Raw genomic sequence first — 23643 nt, 5'->3', positions numbered from 1 at the left:
CAATGTGAATTCACTGCTGCCAAACTAGAAAAAAAAAGTAAAAAATCAACTACAAAAAAAAAGAAAAGATTCTTATTTAAATCAACAGCCTGTGCACGTTCATTCTGTAAAGGATAAGAAAAGCCTTGTAAATGTTTCCTTAAGAAAAACAGAAAGAAACAGAAAAAGAGAACAGAGAATCAAAAGTGATGAATTTTTTTTTTTTTGCTTCCCATTTTGTGAGTGATCAGATGACTGAGAAAAAGAAAGAATAAAAAAAGAGGAAGAAAACTTCAATACCCTCTTGTTTTCCAGTGGTGTGTTAGATAAGGTTTTGTGACTGTCAGCCTGCTGGTTTGTTAACACGCTCTCTCAGCTTCACCATTTAATCACATGGTCCTCACTTTACTTAGTTAAGCTCTGAGAAATCAATACAGTTAATTGGTAATTTCTTAAACAATCCACTTCTAGGCATGACTGGATTGTGAAGAGCAACTTGTGCTGACAAATGCACAAGTTCAAAAAAATACAGCCCTTTAGGCACAAAAGCTAATTAAAACACATTATTAATGTATTATAGATGAGAAACACAACTATTAGGATCCACTGCCTTTAACTTCTCTGTACAATATTTAGGAAAGTCCAAACCCAGCACAACAGATTTGTTTAAGCAAAGAATTCCACTCAAAAGAGTCTTCTACTGCTTGACAGCCTGTGCTAAAATACAGCTGCCACAATCCAGTTGCTCTGAGCTACATCTGTTTATCTAAACGGTTTATGCAATCCTGGATGTCTTTCAGTTTCTATAATATTAAAGGCTCAAATGACTCAAAAAGAGAAGAACCAATTCTGTTCTCAGACACATTCGTTATCTTTAGCAAATGGGATCAAACTGACCATTTATCAATAAATACACTGGTGAAATACTGCCATTATTGGCATCTAGGTGGAGATGTTACTGACCAGACAAATCTTAAAAGTCATAGTTTATATGACACCACATGAATGAACATTTCAGGCATCATTTACACAAATACCCAAAGCGGCACTTACTTGAATGACTCATAAGCAAATATCAGAAAGAAAACGAAATGAATCAAAAATCCGGTGAGCACTGGTTGACTATAGATGCCTTTTATTCTATCTATGCATAACTGGAATGTTGGAGAGGGCATGTTTGCCATTCATACTGCAGCATTCCCTTAATGTTTGATCCAACGATTTCCATGACACTTCCAGTCATTCATGATCGCTGGGTAAATTCATTTCATAGAGATTGCTGAGGAAAATTTTAATTTGTATGTCAGGTGGCAAGTTTTTATATTAACTACTGAACAATTTCGCATATTAATGTAAAAATGTTTACAACAATGTACTAATCAAATGAGAGCCTCAACAGACTGGGCCAAGTTATCAAGATGACTTGTAGAAAATTCTGCTCTAGGATCAACATCTTGCTGAATACATTTTTCAGAGCTGAACTATATTATAAACATATAGACTACTGCTCAATAACTACTGCTTTTATTTGCAAGAACATGACAACTTGATCAAAAGTGACAGTAAAGACATTTATAATGTTAGCAAAGATTCATTTTTCAAATAAATGATTTTCTATTCTTTCCACACACACACATTAAGCAGCACAGCTGTTCTCAACACTGAAAATAATAGTTAATAATAATAATAATAGTTTCTTAAGCTGCAAAACAGCATATTAGAATGATTTCTGAAGAATCATGTGACACTGAAGACTGGAATTAACCTAGAAACTTTTACTAGCCACATCACCTACTACCCATTTCCTTAAACACCATTTACAGTTGCGAAATCACTAACGAAAACCATGCACCAATTACCAAAAACACGCATGATTTTAATGCGGCACAAACAATAAATGTCCAGGTTGCATCACGTGAGTCACAGATGACGACGTCAGTTATTGACCCGGTATGAACCTGCTCATTTCTTCCTCATATGCCACCTCCTCTTCTAATCACATTAATAACCTTGACATACCTCTCAAAGATAATCAAAATGAGTATAACTAAGATATGAATGTGTAATATTTAAACTATCATACCGGATTTATAAAAGAAAATAATTGTCTCACTGCCTTTGATGGAGACACCATATACCTGATACTGTGTTGCGTTTAGTTTAATTAAACGTGACATTTTAACAATCTGGTTTTTATTATTCCTTAATGAAGTGATGAAAAGCATCAAGCATGCGCGCAGCCTGCAAAAGAGAAAGCGTTTAACTCGCTGTCACTGTAAGACGAGAAAATACATCTCAAACCAGACAGATTGAAAGCACGTGGTCTTTAAAAGATCTCCATGGCCCAACAGACAGAGAGATCAATAGTGCTGAACGCCATCCATATTTCAATATCATGTTTTATATACACATAAACCAAACACGAAAACTGTAAATGATCATAAAAAAGAATGGTCTTCATTGTAATAGAAGCAGCTCAGTTACAAGCCAGCATCGCATCTCCGGAACAGGAATCCTGAGGTGATGGGATGCGACTAGGACATTTTTCATCATTATTATAATAATTACGCCTATTGGATATTAATAAAATGTATATTCACAATTACAATACACCTGTGTGACAAACACATTGAGTCGTTATTTCTCACCTTTCCGGGAAGAAAAAAATCGCTGTCCTCTTGTGTAATTTCCTCTTGTGTTCTGTCGTGGTAACGTTACCTTGTAGCAGCACTGAGTGTCCTACTTCACCCCTACTCAGGGTAAATACAGAAACAGCGGCTTTCTCTGACAGGACACAGTCTTATATGATGAGTGGAGCGATTTTTCCCTGTTACATACCAACACACGGACATACACACAACACACGGGGCACTGTGGTATTTCAACGCATGCTCAAAACAAACCCTGAAGTCGAAACGCTCGTAAACCCCGCCTTCTGGTGACGCTTGTCCAATAGAATTGTTCACAGGAGATGACGCAACAAGCCAGTCATCTCTTTTACCGGTGTCGTGTCTGTAAGCTCGCTCAGTGCAGCCTCTTCACACGCCCCCTATGTCCTCACAGGACTCCCATTTCCTCCGATGTGCTGTTATAACAGTAAAAATAGTCTGTTTTTAATCTTTTTTGAAAGTATTGAACAGACATATTTTACAACAAACAATATACAGTTATACAAATAACAACCAAAATGTTAGATGTTGAGGAATGAGACGGCAAATATATGTAAATATATTTAAATAAAAAAAACCCACACCTTTAAAATAATTTAAAAATAAATAATATTTTAAATAAAAAGCTTTTTAGGCGCCCCAGTGTCACTGAAGGCCATTCGTTGTGTTTCTCGGCGCCCCCTTCCGGTCTTCAGACTGTACTGCATCGTTACTTAATTGACCTACATTCAGTAACCGCTGCATAATGACACGAAACCAATGATCTGAGCGGCACTAACCACCTTACTAAACACCGAGAACTTTAAGCTGTAAAAAGCAGGTTTTAATTTAGGCATGTGATATTTTAGTACAGTTTTTGACTAGTGCATTACCAAACTGGGTTAAACTATTAAGTACAAGTACATTTTCAACAGGATGGAATAAAAAATAACAGCCTTTAGCCTTGTTTTTAAATGTCATATTACCAAACGTCATTAAAAAGCAAATTATACATACAGGGAGGTCGCTGAGTGACCATTGATTTTCCATTGAAGACACAGAAGCAGTGCTTGATGTGGAAATGTTAGGGGTTTTGCTAAGCTTTCAGTGAAGGGTTTAAGAGTGAGCAGAGCACCACTGACTAGAAGACAGATCACTGAACACAGGCTTACAGAAGCAGCACTGAATAAAGAAACTTGCAGGTTTTATTATATTGTTTAACTTTATTATTGGTGGTAACAGAGCAGAGCTGAAATTAAAATATTTGAGGAACTGTCTATGCAATTGCTTTTACATCTTAAACATGGACATTCTCGAAATATGCACACAAAGGGAGTATGTGTTCTCTAAAAATATGTCCAGTACCTTATGACTCTGTACTTCCCCCTACTGGTGTGAATAGTTTACAAATAAAAAAATCCTTTTGCAAAGTCAACTTCTTGTGTATATAGCATTTTCCTAACAAGCAGGGAATGAGAACAAGGAATGAGTTTGAATGATCTTTTCTCAGGTTTAATGACTGGAATACTTGAATAATTGGAGTAGGATTTAACAATAATGGCTGTGTGTCGACTGGTAAGCATAAAATAAGTGTTTATCAGAAGAAAGGGTGGGTTTACCCATGTTTAGTAGGCCTACACAATTTTTAATGCAAGCTGTGTGGTCATTGCTTATATGTTTGACAGTTTTTTTTTAAACCACCCGGGCCTGTACATGGTATAAATACATTTGTAGTAAATAAGTCATTAGTTAAAATTGATTTAATTGAGTTATTTCAGTTTATGTAACAGTTATTTCTGTTCCTCAAATCTGATTGGAAGAGAGGAGTGCAATATTCTAGTGATAACAGAACTCCAGTGGTGTAATGTCACAAATTAATAATACTTTGTTATTTTTACTGTTTTTCTGCAGATATCAGCATGAGAACACATTTAATAATTATTTTATACAAGTTCTGAGTATGGGTCACCATACTTGGCCATATGTCACTTCACTCACTTCCTTCAGTAAAGCAATAAGTGACATTTTAGATTCATTGCTTGTTTTTGCTCAATTTTGGCATCAAAAATAGTTCCAAACAAAGATCACAGCACTGTTTTGCGTCTCTGAGCAATGGACAGTGTTTATTTATTGAACGAATCAGCTTTTAGAACGAATCTGTTGAATAAATGATTCAGTGATTCACTCATTAACACAGTCAAATGCTTTGTTCCTGAATGAATCAGTGGTTTGAATGAATCGGTTGAATCTCAATGACTCACTCATTAGCAGTCACTTGCTGCCACCTACTGGCGGTTTTAATTTCACATTTCAACAATTTCTTTCATGTTTTAAATCATTTCAAATATCAGTACGCTTTATGTTAAAAACAAAACATTAGGCCTATTTATACATCTGTAACTGCAGTTTAAGTGCATCCATGTCCCCTCTGAAATACATTAAACTGTGTAAATACATCTAAATGCTCTTTCAGATGCAGATTCCAGAAGTGTTTTCATATGTTGAATGAAAGACACTAAGAACCAGGTGAAGTGCTTCTTATTCTTACTCAAAAATACAAAATGGAAGAAAGAGTTAAAACTGAACACAATCTTGCTACTCAAGCTGTGTATGAAAATTTTTACATATATTTGCTTTTTTTCCATTTTGCATTTACTTGTACTTTTACTTTCAATACTTAAGTATGTTTAAGTAAAAAAAAAATACTGTTCATACTTAAGTACAATAAATATCTCAAAGTCATTTTCTGGTAAGATATCTGTACTTTTACTTAAGTATGGCTTGCAGGTACTTTATATACCACTGCAGAACTCCAATCGTTGCACCGTTTGTATCACTCTGCTTGTGGTATTTATATAATTTTATAAATTATATAGGCTACTGTTTTTGTGTCATGGAATGTAGTTTTAAGAGTTTTTTTAGGATGAGAACTTACTGTTTAGGCTTCAAATATGCAATTTGTTCATAAAGATAGCCTCTATATGAAAATTTGCTTTGACTTTTTCAGAGATGTGACTTCCAGGGCATCAGCAGCTGTTTTAGCACACATGAACCCACCTAGAGCAGTCTTACCTCAGCCAGATCTTCACACGAGTAACAGTGCAATATGGCTGTATATTATGTTTGGGATTCAGCCATAGGCTCGAGGCTGCAGGCCTTAAAAAATCTCTTAAAACTACACTCCATATTTGCTCATTTAAACAATCGTTGTCTGTATATTTACTGTACATTTTATATGAAATACACAGTATTTCTACATTGTCTAAATTTCTACCTTAAAACATAGATGATTTTCTCAATTAAATATCCCCCCAAATCGCACCCTGTTTATAATCATATTCACACGACACAGGACAACACAACATACGTTTATTGTGTCTTCCATAATTTAATATATGCACTTAAGCTATAAATGGCATGAATCAATAAATGCATTTCTGGTCAGATATGCACACAGGAAGTGATGTCACTCCTGGATATAGGAGCAGGAAAGAGGCAGCCCTGAACAGATGGGAGAAATAATCCCAGTTAGCTGTAGTGCTTTCATAACACATGAACAAGTACTAGACAGTGTTGACTTTTCTTCATCCTGCTTAATTAAGAACTCATGTCCTGAATCAGTAGCTAATCTATGGTGTTAATTGATGGATGTAGGTTAGTGGGTCTATAGGCCTCACTCAGATTTTACATGGTTTAATACTTTGTTCTTTTACCTGACATCTCACGGTATCACATAGAAGATGCGATAAGATAGAAATCAGAGATAGAAGATATTATGGGAAAGGTGAACATGAACCACAACCAATAGAAATTATACATGAGAGTAAGGTGAAAAGTACAGAGATTAGAAAAGATTATATTCCCTATCAGACACCCAAAGCAAACAAAATGGAGACGTGTTTCCAGCATGAATCAGATCACACACAGACTTCCATAAACATAGCAAATAGGGATAAACATTTCTGTAAGGACATGATCTTCTATGTAAACAGATTCACAGTCATACCCACAGATATTTGGTTTCAGATCACTGTGTTAAAGTGCAATTCTTTTTCACTTTTCCTGTTTGCTTGGGTGCAGTTTGTATTATTTAATATATGGGATTTGGTCTTGTAATAACTGGCACCTTTCTGATCTCTATACACACACACACACACACGCACGCGCGCACGCACACGCACGCACACGCGCACACACCCACACGCGCAGTCGCACACACGCACACACAGTAGTTCCTTTAAGACTCGCCTGTTTCAAGGAAAGCACTTACTGTCGATCAATGGCTCTCAAAAGCTAAATATTCTAAAATCTTGTTGTTGTTTTTTTAAAATACAATTTTAGATTCTTTTAAAATATTAAATATTCATTTAATATTATAATTTCAGTAATATCAGTAATACTAACAACTTGTTATGTTAAGTACTTTTAACGAGTGTTACTTTACTATAACTAATATACAATTTTAGTTTTTGATCATATTTAAAATTGTATTTTATTTTTATATTTTTTGGTTTCATTCTAATATGAAAGTTTTACTTTTTTTTAAATTACTGTGCTCCAGTCTTCTGGTTGACAACCACTGTAGAGAACCACTGTAAAGTAATGCATTACTTTACACTTAGCTACTTAAAAACGTATTCTGATTACATTACTTGTAATGCATCACCCCCAACACTGACTAAAAGCATCAGAAACATTAACAGAAACACACTGGTTTTGATCAAAAGTAGTGCATCTTTTATTCATTGGATCTACATTAAACTGTATCTGCTGCTCCAACCAAATAAACAAAGAATAAATAAGAGCTTTTAGGTAATTTAGGTGTTGCTACTGAAAGTGAACTGAAAACAGACTTTTAAGTAACTTTGAATCTTTAACTTCACCTTTATCAAAGTATTTGTTCCTTTATAGATGAGCAATTGTTTCCCACCATCCCTAAATAAAAGGGGATTATTACGTAAGAGCAAAAGCTCTCCATATTCCTGATAATACAACTGTCTTATAACAAGGAGATTCCCAAGGTTGCCCATTGTGTACTGTACTTAATGAAATAATATGTCACCTTACAAACCATGTGGGAAAAAGAAAAAAATAAAGATAAACAAGCCTCTCGTACAGTATATATCTCAGTCTGTTTCAAATATATATATATATATATATATATATGTGTGTGTGTATATAGCAAAATCCAACTGATTTCTTTTTTTTTAAATGAGCATAATAAAACTTGTAAACCACAATTTTAATAACCAGGACTTGTCTGTTCATGCCCGAACCCTGCATTCCATTAGACGCTGCCTGACAAATAAATACATTCTTGAAAATAAAACACATACTACTATACTTCTAAAATACCTACACTGTAAATATAACTTTTAATATACCTCATTGCTGTGCAAGAATCAAATGTGACCAAAAAAATCATCCTGGCCCCACTGATATGTGCAATACAGGTTTGAGCAGAACTTATAAACACTGGTACACTATGTAACTTCACGCATACAGTTGCTTTAGTTTGCTTACAGCCTTCTGTGGGACCTACTGGCTTACAAGGAAGAAAATGTACAACTTTGTCAGTCTCCATGCAAGAAAATCACAAATATCTTACATATTTGGACAGGCATGCTTGAGGTCAGTTTTCATCACATTAATTTTGTTCTTTTGGTGAGTATTACGTGTAGTCTCTGGTGTGCTTCAAATCATCATTGGTGCTAGATGCTCCTTTGGGTCCCTTGAAATCCATAGTTACTGTACTCTCCTTCAAACTATGGTATCTGGAAGGTTGAGATTGAGTCTTGGAATGTCCCTCATTCGTAAGGCAGAAGAAAGCAGTCCAGAGCATTGATGGTTATTATATGGACATCAGAGAGCCCGTTGGAATCCATCAATCAGTGATACAAAACATGGCTTTGCTACTTCATTTGTTCATCCGGATCAGAAAGGTCCACCACATGGTTGCCAGTATTTAGCAACTGGAAGGATCCCGGCCGTCCAGGCTTTTCTTTTTGAAAGTAGTCCTGCTGTGGAGTACAAACTGTGATGCCATACTGTTGACTATGTGTTGGTCTATACTATTCTACGGAGTGCAGCAGGCATGGGAGTAGTGCTACAGGACAAGACAGAGAGTGACTGCTGTGCTAGTTTGGTATATAGACATGTGGAGAGAACTGGATTGGGACACTGAGGGCTGTTTTAGCTTTAGATCGCTCCACTCCCATCCTATCTTATATCACATTTTCAAAGAGCTGCATGGAGTTCATGATGTTTTCGTCCTGGAAAGTAGAAGAATAATAAATTATGACCATTTGAAATGGTCGGCATCAACCTAAAAAAGACGCTTTGTGGTTGCACTTTATTTAACAGTACGTGTACTTACAGTGTACTTATAGTGTACCTCCCTGAGAAAGTACTGGTAATATAAGGTAAGTACATGGCGTAGGGTTAGGTTTAGGGGTAGGTTCAGGGTTACCTAGTTATTGTAATTACTATAAAAAGTACATAGTATGTACATGCTTCTAGTTATCAAATCTCATTCGCATAGTTATCAAATCTCATTCGCAGTCATGTTCAGTTCAAATATGGTATGACGTCAATGATGTCAAACAAAGTTTTATTACAAACCCATAAATTTTCACATCAAACTGAATGCGTTTGTGTCTTTTGATGTTTTACATACACATTTTTGCACTGAATGTGATTTAAATAATAATGATTTAAAGAACATCAACAGAATTGCAATAATTTACGTAAAAAATGGTTTTATGAACTATTTATGTAATTTTCACTTTTGAAATTATTGTGATAATTCATGGCTTTACACAAACTGTTTACATATATTTTTGCATTGAAAAGAGTGTGATTTTATATATTTATACAATTTACAAAAACATTTTATTAAATAAAATTTAGATATAGAAGATAGAATAGATTACAAGTACAAGTAATTTGTACATTACAAGTAATCTATGTAAATTTAATTTGACGTAAATTGGACTGAAAGTGATCATTTACATAAGCATAGTATTTATTTAATTTAGACATTGAATTGAATGTGATAATTCTCAAGAAAATGGTTTCACAAATGATTTATGTACATTTTCGCATTAAACTGAATGTAATTATTTACAGAACTGTGATTTTAAGAACAGTTCACGTAAATTTTCACATTGTAAGATATACTTTATGTAACAATTGTTATACAATCTATTAACATATATTTTTTATTGAATTAAATTAGGGCTGTCAAAGTTAATAACACGTTAACGCAAAGTCATTTTAACGGCACTAATTTTATTAACACGCAATTAACGTAGCGTGCATTTTTTGTTTGACCCGTGGCCTAGCCCGTAGTTGGAGAAATGGAGATGCACAGTGTTGCCAATTTAGCGACTTTGCAGACGTGCCCCCTCAGATTTCTGAGCCAAGTGGATTTTGAATGCAGCTTCCAAAAGGCAAAATTAGCAGATTAACATTTTCTATATTTAATACAATCACACAGGCGTGATTAGATCGTTCAGTGCGTCATATCATCAGCTGCTAAATTAAAATCTGTATTCCCTGGCTGGCGCTGAGCCAGATACATACATGTTTGTAAAGCGCTGCGCTTTATAACCAATCACACACGATGCCGTTGAGCTTATGAATGCAATGACCAATCAAAGGCGTTCAGATGAGTCATCGCTAAAATGCCGGTGTTTTCTTCACTCGCTCGCAGACTGAATACCTCCTTCTGGCGAATTATCTCGTCAGAAAAAACAAAGTGCAAATGTGTGCACGAATCTGTAGGTAAGATACTCATTTCACAGTGTAAACAGCTTCAGTGATTTTAATAGGAGTTTTTGAGAGTGCTTGAACTCAGACTGTCAGTGAAAATATTCTTTGCTCTCTTTCTGTACAATAAAAGTGTTATGAGTAGTAGCCTAACTTACCATGTTTTTATTCACATTAAATATAAAGTCAGTCGTATTAAAAACATGTTATGGCATGACATCCATAAACAGACAGGTTTGTATCAATATTAGGTTACTTTGACTATCGCCCACCATAGATCAACTAACATAATCCATAAAGGTGAGAATTAAGGTATTTCATGATATAGTTAATGCGTTTCGGAATGTTTCGAATAAAAAGGAAAAAAATTAAATAAAACAAGTGTTGTGGCTGCTGTGTGTCACATGACGGACCCCCCCCCCCCCAACTCGTGCCCCCTCAAAAATAATGAGTGCATGACACCCCTGAGCACAGCTATTGTCATTCTCTTATGTGTATTTGATTTTATCAGACGACGGCTCGATTATCAGGATTTTTGTGCAGATTAACATCTTGGAAGTGAGAGGTTATAGTCTTAATGGGTCACGTTTCAATCACTATTTCATATTCATTCCGTTGTCTGACAACCGAAACAGTAAAATATATCAATGAAAACAGTTTTATTGAGAATTTAGCTGCATCAAAATACATTATGTGGGCACAGAGAGGCAAACAAATGTAATAATAAATAATATATGTACATTTTCAGAGGAAGAGCTGGCCTGTCATGCAAAAATGTAAACAGGTTTGTGTCAGTAAATTGCTCAGTGCAAAGAAAGAAGTTATGGGAACCTGGTATTTCTTTTTCATGTGTCTAATAGACATGAACAAGTTCTTTGAAAATCATCTATGTCCTTTGAAACATGTCTAGTCTTCATGCTCTATGTTGACTATGGTTTTAATAATAATAAACATATATTGCATAACGCATCCATATTTGTCCATGCCGATGTTGATTAGAGTATTAAAAACTTGAAAAGTATTCATTTAAGCTACATTTAGAACAAATAAAAGTGTGCGATTAAGTTGCGAGTTAACTCATGACAATCATGCGATTAATCGCGATTAAATATTTTAATCAATTGACAGCCCTAAATTAAACGCAACAATTTACTTAAAAATAGTTATATAATATTACTAAAACTTTGCAATAAACTGAATGGGATCATGTTTTACAAGTAATTCACGTAAATCTTCCCTTTAAAAGTGATCATTAACACAACATTGTTTTTATTAACTATTTATGCAATTTTCACATTGAATTGAATATGATCATTTAAAGACTGTTTTTACAAACAATTCATACATTTTTACATTAAATTGAAAACAATACTTTATGTATAAATGATTTTTAAACCATTTACACCAAAAGTTGTGAGTATATACTAATTTCAACTTACTTTCTGACAGGTCTCAATAAACTCCTCAATAGTGACCACACCATCTCGATTTCTGTCCATTTTCTATAAGAAAATGTAGTAAGTGTAGAAGATCTTAATACTCTGATAAGATTGTTTTTGTGTCTTCATATAAATGTGCTTGCTACTGATACCTGGAAGAACTTTTCCACATGTTCAGATGGAGCTTCATCTCGCACACTGGGGTAGGTGTACCTGCCCATCATGTCGTAGATTGACTTCATGATTAACAGCATCTCCTACAAACACAAACTTATTATTATTTAAGTCTGCTTTACAAAAGTGTCAGTGAAGGAGCCGCTGGAGCATTAGAACAAAGGTTTAACAAGAACCTCTTTAGTGATGTATCCATCCTTGTTGATGTCGTAAAGGTTGAAAGCCCAATTGAGCTTTTCAGTGACAGATCCTCTCAATAACACAGACAGTCCAATCACAAAGTCCTGTCATAGAGAGCAGAGAGTGACAATGAAAAAAAAATGAGGGTGATATAAAAGAAAAAAGAAAAAAAAAAGCTGTGATTAAGGATATCCTCACCTCAAAACGAATTGAGCCATTTCTATCAAGATCAAACGCATTAAACAAGAAGTGGGCATATGTAGTGGCATCTGAGGAAGTAACAAATAGACCAGTAAGAAAACAGACTAATTAGTCCAATTAGTTCCAAATCACAATTCATACAAAACCAATAAACACATTTACTGATTTAGTGAAAAATATATGTATTTACCCCCTTGGGGAAAGAACTGAGAGTAGATGGTCTTGAATGTTTCCTCATCAACCAAACCACTTGGGCACTCCTTAAATGGAAAGAGAGGCACATCTAATTAAACATTTAATTAAACTGATAATGGACTAATTCTCACTGTGCCACATCGGCAGCTCGTGAAGGCTTTAAATAAGTGCAATGTGCTAATTTTCTGTCCTATATAGTACACATCTGCTGATACAAACAGAAAGAACATTTTCAACCCCAAAGCTCTTCATTAAAGATGAACTGTGTCATTTTTTTATGAATAATTAAAATACTACTACTGTTTGCAATTGGGTTGAGTTTTCACCTGGTGGACAATAAAAAGACTTACGTTAAGTGAGTCATATCTAGGGACCAGAATATCATATAGACTTGGGCTCTTTTGTATGGTGCCTGGGAGAGGACGTCTTCGGTTCACTTAGTTTTGTCGTGGCCACCAGATATTAATTAGTGGGAACGCCATATTAGTTCGTGGGAACGTGATATTATGTTGTGGCCATGAGATCGTTTTGTTGAGGTAACGACATCCTTATGTCGTGGCCTAGAGATGTTATTTTGAGGGAACAACATCCATTTCTCGTGGCTACGACTTCGTATGTTGAGGGAACGACATATTTTTCTTGTGGCCATGAGTTTAATGTGTAAACAAACCTACACTGTAAAAAATGACCATGATTTTAACGGTAAAAAACTGAAAATGCTACAGTAAAAACCTGTTAAATGGTTAACGGTAAGTTCCTATAAAATTTACAGGGAAAAACCGCAAACTGACATTCCCAGAATTCCCTGCGTTGCATTTCAAATTCTGTTTGAATTTGATGTTTGTCTTTGAAATAACGTTTCTTCTTAGTTTTTTCTTATCAGTTATGTTTATTAGGGTTGTATGTTACAGCGCCACAGCATAAATGGCTGCCCACTGCTCCGGGTGTCACGCTGCTCTGGGAGCAAGGAGCGAGGAGACACGGAGAATCTTGAATGAACAATGTCTATTTAAATCAACTCACAGAACGTGGAAATCGTGGAATAGACAAACAATACAGGACATGGGAGACAGGGAGACACAGGGCTTAAGAACACTGGGAAATCAACGAGGAAGAACAGAAACAGGTGAGTAGTAATTAAACACAGGACTGGGGACTAATGAACTAATAACTACAGAGAACGAGAACAGGAACAGGAAGACCAAATATGGGCACGAAAGGAGGGGAAACACGAGACACAGTCTGAAATTATGCCCACCTCCAGAAGGCGCGTCCACGCGCCATACACCATCCAATGGGGAGGGGGTGTGGGCGCTCTGGAGGCCTCCAGGGATCAGGGGGCAGGGCTACCGGCCTCCAGAGCGGCGCCAGTTCCGGGAGCCATGGCGGGACAGGAGACTTGGGAGGCCATGGCCTTATTTTTTTGGGCAGCCAAGGCGGGTTAAGGGGTTCTGTGGCCTTGGCCCTTGGCCTGGCCACACAGGCCGTGACCCTATAGCCCCTCCCCAAAAAAGCCATTGACGAGGAGTGGGCACTAGGGGCTGCTCTGATGGCGAGGTCACTTGGGGGCGCTCTGGAGGCGCAGACACTAGAGGGCGCTCTGGAGGAACGGGCTCTGTGGGGCGCTCTGGAGGAGCGGGCACTTGAGGGCGCTCTGGAGGAGCGGGCACTTGGGGGCGCTCGGACAGCGCAGACTCTTGGGGGCGCTCGGACAGCGCAGACTCTTGGGGGCGCTCGGACAGCACGGACTCTTGGGGGCGCTCGGACAGCACGGACTCTTGGGGGCACTCGGACAGCGCGGACACTCGGGGGCGCTCGGACAGCGCAGACTCTTGGGGGCGCTCGGGCGGACTCTTGGGGGCGCTCGGACAGCGCAGACTCTTGGGGGCGCTCGGACAGCACGGACTCTTGGGGGACGCTCAGACAGCGCGGACACTCGGGGGCGCTCGGACAGCGCGGGCACTCAGGGATGCTCTTGAAGCGCAGACTCTTGGGGGTGCTCTTGAAGCGTGGACACTCGGGAGTGCTCTTGAAGCACGGACACTCGGGCGCACTCGGACAGGTGAGTAGTACTTAAACACAGGGCTGGGGACTAATGAACTAATAACTACAGAGAACAAGGACAGGAACAGGAAGACCAAATATGGGCACGAGAGGAGGGGAAACACGAGACACCGTCTGACACCGGGTGTGTGTTCACGGTGTGTGTGTGTGTTCACTGCTGTGTGTGTGCACTTTGGATGGGATAAGTGACTGACTTATAATGGGCCATGTTTGGATCTTCCAACCGTACAATAATCCAAACACAAACCTCAAAAACAACACAAAAATGGGTCACTGTGCATAAAACCAAGCTTCTGCTATGGCCATTCCAGTCCTCTGACCTGAACCCTGAAGAAAATGAGTGAGGTGAACTGAAGAGAAGAAGCATCAACATGGAGCTGGGAATCTAAAGGATCTGGAGAGATTCTGGATGAAGGAATTGTCTCTGATCTCTTGTCAGGTGTTCTCTTACCTCATCAGGCATTTTAGGAGAAAATTTAGAGCTGTTAAACTGGCAAATGTAGGTTTCAAAAAGTATTGAATAAAAGGGTGCCGTTAATTGTGTCCAATGTGTATTAGAGGAAAATATTTATTTCATAATGACATTTCCATGACATATCACATTCCCACGAGCAGTGGCGCCTGCAGGTGTATGGCTGTATGCACTGTGTGTACCATGAGCGCTCAGACTGACCTGAGATTTGCCCCGCAAACATTTCAGCAGGAAATTATAGGCCTGCGTGTCCCGTATTTCTGTCGACTGAACCTGAACATACCATTAATTATGAATTTATCAGTCTTTTGCGTATAAACATTACGCCAAATAAAAACAGAAAATCGTGCTATACGCACTTTCATGAGATCGGGTTAGACTACAACAATTAATTTGTAGTCTATTTTACAAATGGGAATACAACGAATTCATGACAATGTTTTACATTCAAGCTACCCATAAAATGTTTGTGTAACGTTCTTTAAAATCATCTGGAATGCAATAAAGTAATTTTTAAAGCATTTGCTGCATGGATTAAAAAAAAATGGGCCAATAAATAATACACATATCAGACAAAATTGTGTTGCAGCAAATCCTTTAAATTTGAAGTTATTCAGAGATCAGAGCAACATAAAATCAGAAAAAATATAATCGGGCCTGTTTTAGGCTTTTCCTTATTTTTATATTTTAGATGGTGATGAAAAAATGACTCGCCATCTCCTCATTGGACGTGCCTTTACATAATGAAAGAGTTTTTGTTTTCGATTTGAATAATTTTGTTTTAAAGTAGTAATTTAAAGCTTTCTATAGATATATTTATCATATCTGTGACTCAATTTGTTAAGTTTCGGTTCATTATTGTAAAGCGCTCCTGTTCAAGACAAGACAGCAAGTGCATCCTCTCTTTTCCTATTTATTTAATAAAAGCACAACGTTTTGTTGATATTGTGAATGCACACAAATAAAAGTAGACCCTTTACATTCCCGAATGATGTATTACTCTTACCTTTATGAGCAAAAATTGTTTCCACTATCAAAAAAAGAATTGTTTCCACTATCAAGAAAAAAATGCAAGTGAGTGACCGCGCTAGCGCCTCCATGTCCTGCAAAGTGTGCTTCAGTTTCCACTCTTCACACAAACGATTAGATATGCGCCTAATAGCGCACATTTATATAGTTTAATCATTGAAACTAACATTGTGATATGCTTGAACTGTTTTATATCTATAGATTTTATTTTAGGCAAGTCCTGATGATTTGAGAAGGCTAAATTGATCAAACATAGGCTATGATCAGCTCACTGTCTGCCGCTGGCCGCTTGGTCGTTACTTAAAAAAAACCCTAACATTTAACGAACAAAAACTGCTCCAAACGTTTTTCTAAATTAACTTTATTAAAAATGAAACAAAATAGAATCAATTTACCATTACATAAGAAAAAATTCTGCAGGCGCCATTACCCACGAGTTAATATGATGTTCCCACAAATTAATATGTCGGGGCGACACGACAAAACTATAAGTGAACCAAAGATGTCCCCTCCCGGTCACCGTACTTTTGAGCTGATGGATCAGTAAGAAACCATCTAGCAGCCATCCAGAATACTCTGGAAACTGTGTTGGTGAGTTGAATGTAAAAAAAACAAAGAAGCAAAAAATCTGTCTTTTTGCCGTTCTGATTGAAGTTAAAGTTCAAATTTAATGCTAAACATAAAACTTTTTTCATATCATTCATACAGTCTTGATAGTTGACCCACCACAAAAATGAAAACAACTGACCACAAACATTAACTAACTCAATCCTTATTTGTCCCCTCTCTTCAACAGATACTCACGTTTTTGAAGCCCCTATAAAGGGACTGCAGCTCCTTCTTGGTGAATTTGGTCTGAGCCTGCAGCTGCTCCAGACCCTCGGGCTGATGTCGCACCGTGGACAGCTCGAGGTCACTGTCACTGCTGTCTATGGGAGAGAAAGAGCAAAAAAAGAGAGAGGAAGAGGGGGAAAGCAGAGAGATAGAGGGGGAAGGGGTCGGGAAGGGGGTGAGTTGATGGGATGCAGGACGGGATGGGGTGAGAGAGCATTTCAAAGAGGGAGACAGCGGTTGCGAGAGAAAGGAGGAAGAAAAAGGGGAGTAAAAGCAAAAGAGTTAGCATAAATGTTAAAGATGTGCAGGAAGAGGAAAGAGAAATGGAGGTTTGATAGACAGGGTGACTTTCTTTTTCAATGTGACTGACTGTTGGTGTCAATGTGAATGACTAATTTTCGGGTTTCCTTACTGTTAGACTTCAGCAATTATAATTGGTGGAATTCAGTATTTCTTCTAAACTCTGCTAGTGTTTGGATGTGAGCTATGGCATAGTCAATCACATAATGAAGAAAGCATCCCACAAAAAGAAAAGGAGATAGACCGAATAACAAAGAAAAGAGACTAAACTAGACAGGTGTTTACACTCACCGTCTTTACAAAAACAGGTCAAAAGTGAGATAGGGAGGAACGAGAAGGACAGAAAGGGTCAGAGAGAGTGAAAGAAGAAAAAAAGAGAGAAACGGTCAAGTCATAAAAGCCACAAAAAATAGAACAATCACTAAACAAAAAAAGGGTGGCAAAACGTCGGAGGAAGAGAAACTGTATCAAATAATCAGTGTTGATATTGTTAACTAAAACGATTTACTACTTCAGTTAATCATGTTAATTGAAATAAAGCTGAAATAAAATAAAAATATAAATATTTGATGAAAAACTACTTTGCCAACTAACAGAAATAAACAAAATTTAAGTAGAAGTATATATATATATACCTAAAAATGACAAAATCACAAAACAAAATGGAGCTCTAGGGAACAAAAGTTACCTATTTCTAAACAGACAATGGAAGCTTAAAGAACTGGAAAATCCCTCAAAAATTTAAATAAAAAGGAATTTTCCCGGTTAAATACAGTCCATCTGGAATGCTGTTGATTGCTTCACATGGAAAAATAACAAACTAAACAAAACGTATTTTCCAGTAATGAAAAAAATATCTAAACATCCTTAATACAATAAAATTGTATTTAAGAAGCAAAAACTGAATATGACAATGAGACAATATTTGTAAAGTATCAATAATACATTTTATTAAAATTACATTTCTTTAAAACATTAACTTTTAAACTTCAATCAAGCAAACATAAGTGAGTTTTATGCCTATAACAAAAAAAAAAAAATCAACTAAATTCAGCATAACTTCTCTGAATATTATATGCAACTTTGCCTCTCAAATAAATGATTTTATTTTAAGGAAGATAAGCTATTTTTACTGAAATGGATGATTGTACAGTGTTCAGGTCATGTAAATATAAGACAAGTATAACATCTATAAACAACATTTTTAAACAACCCCTGAAATGATGTTTGCTAGTTTCTCTCTCTTTCTCTCACCTGTCTCAGTTATGTCTATGAGTCCAAGCAGATGCATGAGTTTGAGAAACATGATGACCAGGCAGACGATGCCCACAGTCTGTAACCCCTCTGTCTCCCATCTCACACTCATCCTGACACTCTCTCTCAACACGTCTTGTTCTTCCAGCTCAGTCCACTTTTAGACTGTTAATTCCACAAGCTTCATAAATGAAACATAAGTATCCTAGAATGCCGATAACGTAATTGAGGTAGCGAGATGGGCAGATATCCTGTTTCGAGAAACATCTGTCACACTTTTCGGAAAAGTCAATAAAACCAAAACCAAAAAGCATCTTATGTTGGTGTCATCTTGTCTTATCCTTGTGTCCAAAATGACTTTGGAGTCCAAATATACGCTGGTAACTCTCTCAATATTTCTATGCATCTATTCTACTCACATCTATTTAAAAGTTCACTCTGGCACAACTTTCAAAGGGAATTGAGAAAACTCCTACTCGGGAGACAAGGTTGTCCCAATTAGATTTAGACACAACTCTAACGTGAATCTTCAACTTTGACATGATGATAAAAAACAGACACCATGTTTCTGCTTTAAATGAGACAAAACAGCAAATCATCACATTTTATGGTACATAAATCCTTGTCCTCAGGAAAGCAGTTCATATGAAGCTTCCCTGACGAAAGTAAAAAGATTTTATGCCTTTGATTGGTCTAGAATGGACATTGAAGTTGTTGGAACAGATGCACAATCACAAGGTGCCCTAAATCCTGCTTTCCCTTGTCTTGTGAACCAGTTTCCCACGACTAATTGTTCTCTCTGTATTTCAGCCTTTCTGATATGACAGTGATCTATAGAGACTGTTCTTCATTTATCCTCCTACTGGCAGCATTGTTATTCGGTGCTCTCTCTGCCAAGAGTGATCTTTTAGATTTTGTCATGCACAACAGATTTATGACAGCCAAAACCATTAGCACTGAAGAACTCAAGAGTTTTCAAAGGGGATTGATACTAACGATGCTAATAAAACTACAACTGATGTTTACAGTTTTCATAAACAGTACAAATGTATTTTACAGGCAAAAGGTCAGTGAATCTGCGTGGCGCAACAAAATACTATAGAACTCATTATAATCAGGGAGTTCAAAGGGAGCATTTATTTGAAATATAAATCATATACAACATCATAAATGTCATTTTTGATCAATTAATTGCAAGATTGCTTAATAGAAGTAGCCTATTAATTTCTTGCAAAAAAACAAACAAATAACATTTGAAAAATAAATATTCCTTTTCTGATGAAGCAAGAGACAATGCTGCAATTTGTGATCCCTCAATGCCACTGGCTGACAACAGACAAATGCTTTTTAGAACCAGAATGTCTAACCATGCTAACCAGCCAAAACTTCACAGCTTGGATCCTCGAAAGGAGCTCATCGCCCAGGTTTGAGTTCATAAAGAAACATTGCCCTCTGGTGGCTGATGCTTCACGTCTGCGGTGCACCACAGTAGACAATTTGCATTATACTATGAGCAGAAACATGCAAGTTGAACCAAATAATAGTTGACAGGTCAAATTCCTCTCATGCAACAGAGCCGACACATATTGATCATTACGCACGCTTTCCTTCAAAAGTAATACTTCAGCGTCTCTGATTACATATTAGATTCACACAAGCAGAAGCCCAAAATAAACTTCACCCTCCTGAAACATGGCTCTCAGGAATAGAGAGAGTGGTAGTAAGTGACGGCACTGAGCTAAAAAATAGTCCCCTGCTAATCCGTTGGGTGGTCCGGCCCACGGGCCAATATTGGAAGAAGATTTACGTATAGATTACAGGAGGCACTCAGACCTTTCCGGATGATCAAGTGTTTATTTGCATAACTGTCTGTTATAAAAGCTGCCGTGTTATGCCTTTATTGTTAGAACCTATACAGTATATACTTGCTAAAAAAAAAACAGCATAAACCAAACTTAAAACTGCTGGTCTTAGGTGATTTTATCTGGTCTACAGCTGACAAGTAGTCAAAACATCATAAAAATACACAAACCAGCTCAGCCAAATATGGTTTACACTGCAATTTTTTTTTTTGTCTTGTTTTCTAGTATAAATATCTAAAAATCTATTATTTTAAAAGTAAAATAACTTAAGATATTATGCCTTGTTTTCTGAAAAAAAAAAACAAATAAAAAACATAAAATAAAATAAAAAAAAACTATCTGCCAGTGGGGCAAGAAAAATAATCTTGTTTGTTTTTTTTAAAAGAACACAACATCTTAAGTCATTTTACTTGACAAGTAAACAGCTTATCTAATATTCTTGAATCAAGAATATTGAATTATCAATACTAGAAAACAAGACAAAAATTCTACTAATAAGAATAAGTAAGAAAATCAATTTTTGCAAAGCTAAGACCAGCTTAGGCCACTCAAAGTGATTAAAATAATTATTGCAAAAAAATGCATGACTATGAAGTTTTATTTTTATCAGGATACTGATAAGACTGAATTGTTTATGATTTTAATCAAAAGTGCAGCTCAAAGCACATTTCCATAATGCCATTCTTTTCATTTGTAATACTTTTAATGAAGAAAATGACTGATAGTTTTAGATTGATTCTCATTAACAACAACGACCAATCACCTCTGTTCCTGTAAGTCAAACAGAAGAGACAACAAATATGCGACACGACACAGGGCACGTCCACCAGACGACAGACAAAGTGTGGAGAACAGTGGAGAAAATAAAAATATCTCCAATCTCAAGCTTTGTGACTCCAGAGGATGTGTGTCTATATGAAGGTGCGGACTCTGATCTGTACTTTCAGAAATGATTGGCGGATATGATCTTGTGATGAAGTGAGGGGTGAGAGGGAAATGGACAGTGCCCTTCAGGACCCAGTACAGAGACCAGCGGACCCATTTTTAGGTAGCCGTAAAGAAAGCCTGTTCAATACAGCATACATAATGAATGAAGGGTAATGTTAGACTGGGTTTTGATTCAAAGAGAGAAAGTGTGTGTGTGTGTGTGTGTGTGAGTGAGTGAAAGAGAGAGAGAATGCAGTATTTCTGACACCAATATAACATTCTCAATAAGTTACTTGTCTTTAAGTAAGGAAAAAAATCTGGATGCGCTGTTTGTTCAAAACAGATCACATACTAGCACATCGTAAACCTAAACAATAACAAAATGTCCTACAACATTTATCATTAATAACAGACACACTCACACAGATATCATCAGCTATTTAGGTAGTTATACAGTAAGTCATTGGACTTTTTAAAAAATCAGCATCAAGATTTTGGGTAAAAATTTGAACAAATTTAACTGAGCACAATTTCACAGTTTTTAAATGATTTTTATCACCTTTTTTTAGTGCAACATTTAGTTCAGATTTTGCATTTAATCTCCTAATTAATAAGGTGATAAAAGCATGCATAATAATGACAAAATGCTGTAGCTAATACTTTTAAATGGAATATAGCATGTCAGATGGAACATAGCATGTTAAATTTCATGTAAACTGCTCATTTAAACAAGGACATACAATAGCCTTCAATTGTTTTATATATATAAAAAAACTATAAGCTAATTATAATTTACAATTGGCAAATAATATATAAACTAATTATAAAGTCAAAGTAAAGTCGTGACGTATTGTCAAGTATGGTGACCCATACTCGAAATTGGTGCTCTGCGTTTAACCCATCCAAGTGCACACACACAGCAGTGAGTAGTGAACAGATGCACACGCACGCGCACGCGCACACGCGCACGCACGCACGCACACACACACACACACACACACACACACACACACACACAGTGGGCAGCCATGCTGCAGCGCCCGGGGAGCAGTTGGGGGTTCGGTGCCTTGCTCAAGGGCACCTCAGTCGTGGTATTGAGGGTGGAGAGAGCGCTGTACATTCACTCCCCCCACCTACAATCCCTGCCGGCCGGGGACTCGAACCCGCAACCTTTCGATTACGAGTCCGACTCTCTAACCATTAGGCCACGACTTTCCCCCTAATAAGCAATAATTACTCCTCCTGCTAAAATAAACTTTTTAGAGTTTAAAAAAAAATATTACTTACTCTATTTATGATTTATTTTTTACCTTTAAGATCATCCCCAAAAGGAGGTTGCCAGATTTGAAATTTCTAAGGAAAATTTTGTCCCACACTATCCCGGTGCTGCAGTCCCACGGTTACACCTGGTGTCAGATGTATGTGTTGCATTTACGCATGTACATACTTTCTCCCATCAATGACCTTCAAAATTCACAAGCATTTAAAACTCAACAGGAACAATATATTACTGTATTCAAAAGTATTATAAAAGCCCAATCAGTTTCTTTCATGTGAACACAAACATCACAACATTACTAGAGAAGGATAATCAGATTTGTTATCGCTATCTTCAGGATGTACCTGATGTAACCCCGGCCCCATGGGCCCAATTGGTCAAACATATCACCATGACAACAAAGGGGAGGACCTCAGTTCTAGAATGCTCCTTACCTTCCAGCGACATGGGCTCCAGAATGCCGAACTGTTTGAGAACAGCCACGAACAGAATGATGACCACTCCGACGGCGAACAGCTCCATTCCCTGAATACCCATGACTGCGGTGATTTACGGCTCTTGGCACGAGAACTTCTAGAACTACTGGAAGTACTAATCTGCTAGTGTGTGTACTAACACGGGACAAAGCCAACTGGCCGATATAGCATGGTGCCAGATGCAGGGTGTCTCAAAAAGAAAGATTCATTTCATTAGCTCCTTTAGAAGAATATTTAAAAGGAAAATCAGGAGATATTTTTGGCAGAACGGAGAGAAGTCAGTGTTTCCATGTTAGGTCATTCTTCTTGAAAGCCCCATCGCATAAATAAAGAGCTGGATTGCAGTTCTTGTACTCAGTCCAGATGTGTAAAAACCATTAGGGGCCGCGAATGTTATTTGCAAATGTCAACAACAGACAAGAGCATTTTAAACTCTGCTGTGAAAAAGTGCTGCAGAGGCGTTGCGATATTCAAGATTGTTTATCCAGAGGTGTACGTTTCAGTGTGAGACAGGAGGCACAAGAGAAGGGAAATTCATTCAGTGGAGCCTAATGTGGAAT

At 37.1% G+C, this 23643-nt stretch overlaps 2 protein-coding genes across 3 annotated transcripts in view; both read right to left on the bottom strand.

Annotated features, from left to right (window-relative positions):
* LOC306849799 (solute carrier family 23 member 2-like) overlaps positions 1–2900 on the bottom strand; it is a 32387-nt gene extending 29487 nt beyond the window's left edge. The window contains exon 1 of one of the 2 annotated variants that reach the window (XM_079385121.1): positions 2628–2900. The gene's annotated coding sequence lies outside the window, so the exon portion shown is untranslated. The remainder of the gene's footprint in view (positions 1–2627) is intronic. The other variant, XM_079385120.1, reaches the window with a different exon arrangement.
* A 4940-nt stretch (positions 2901–7840) lies between these two features.
* On the bottom strand, positions 7841–23144 carry LOC306849334 (calsenilin-like; the record flags this gene model as incomplete). The annotated part of the gene is made up of 8 exons (XM_079384283.1): positions 7841–8899; positions 11837–11899; positions 11989–12093; positions 12187–12294; positions 12389–12459; positions 12582–12651; positions 16956–17080; positions 23042–23144. The coding sequence occupies 8 exons, from the start codon at positions 23142–23144 to the stop codon at positions 8852–8854; spliced, it is 693 nt and encodes a 230-aa protein (XP_079240409.1). The 3' UTR covers positions 7841–8851.
* Between the last annotated feature and the right edge of the window lie 499 nt (positions 23145–23643).

This window comes from Barbus barbus (genome assembly GCF_936440315.1).
Source record: "Barbus barbus genome assembly, chromosome: 29".
Lineage (NCBI taxonomy): Eukaryota > Metazoa > Chordata > Actinopteri > Cypriniformes > Cyprinidae > Barbus > Barbus barbus.
This window is presented reverse-complemented; position numbering and strand designations above follow the sequence as displayed.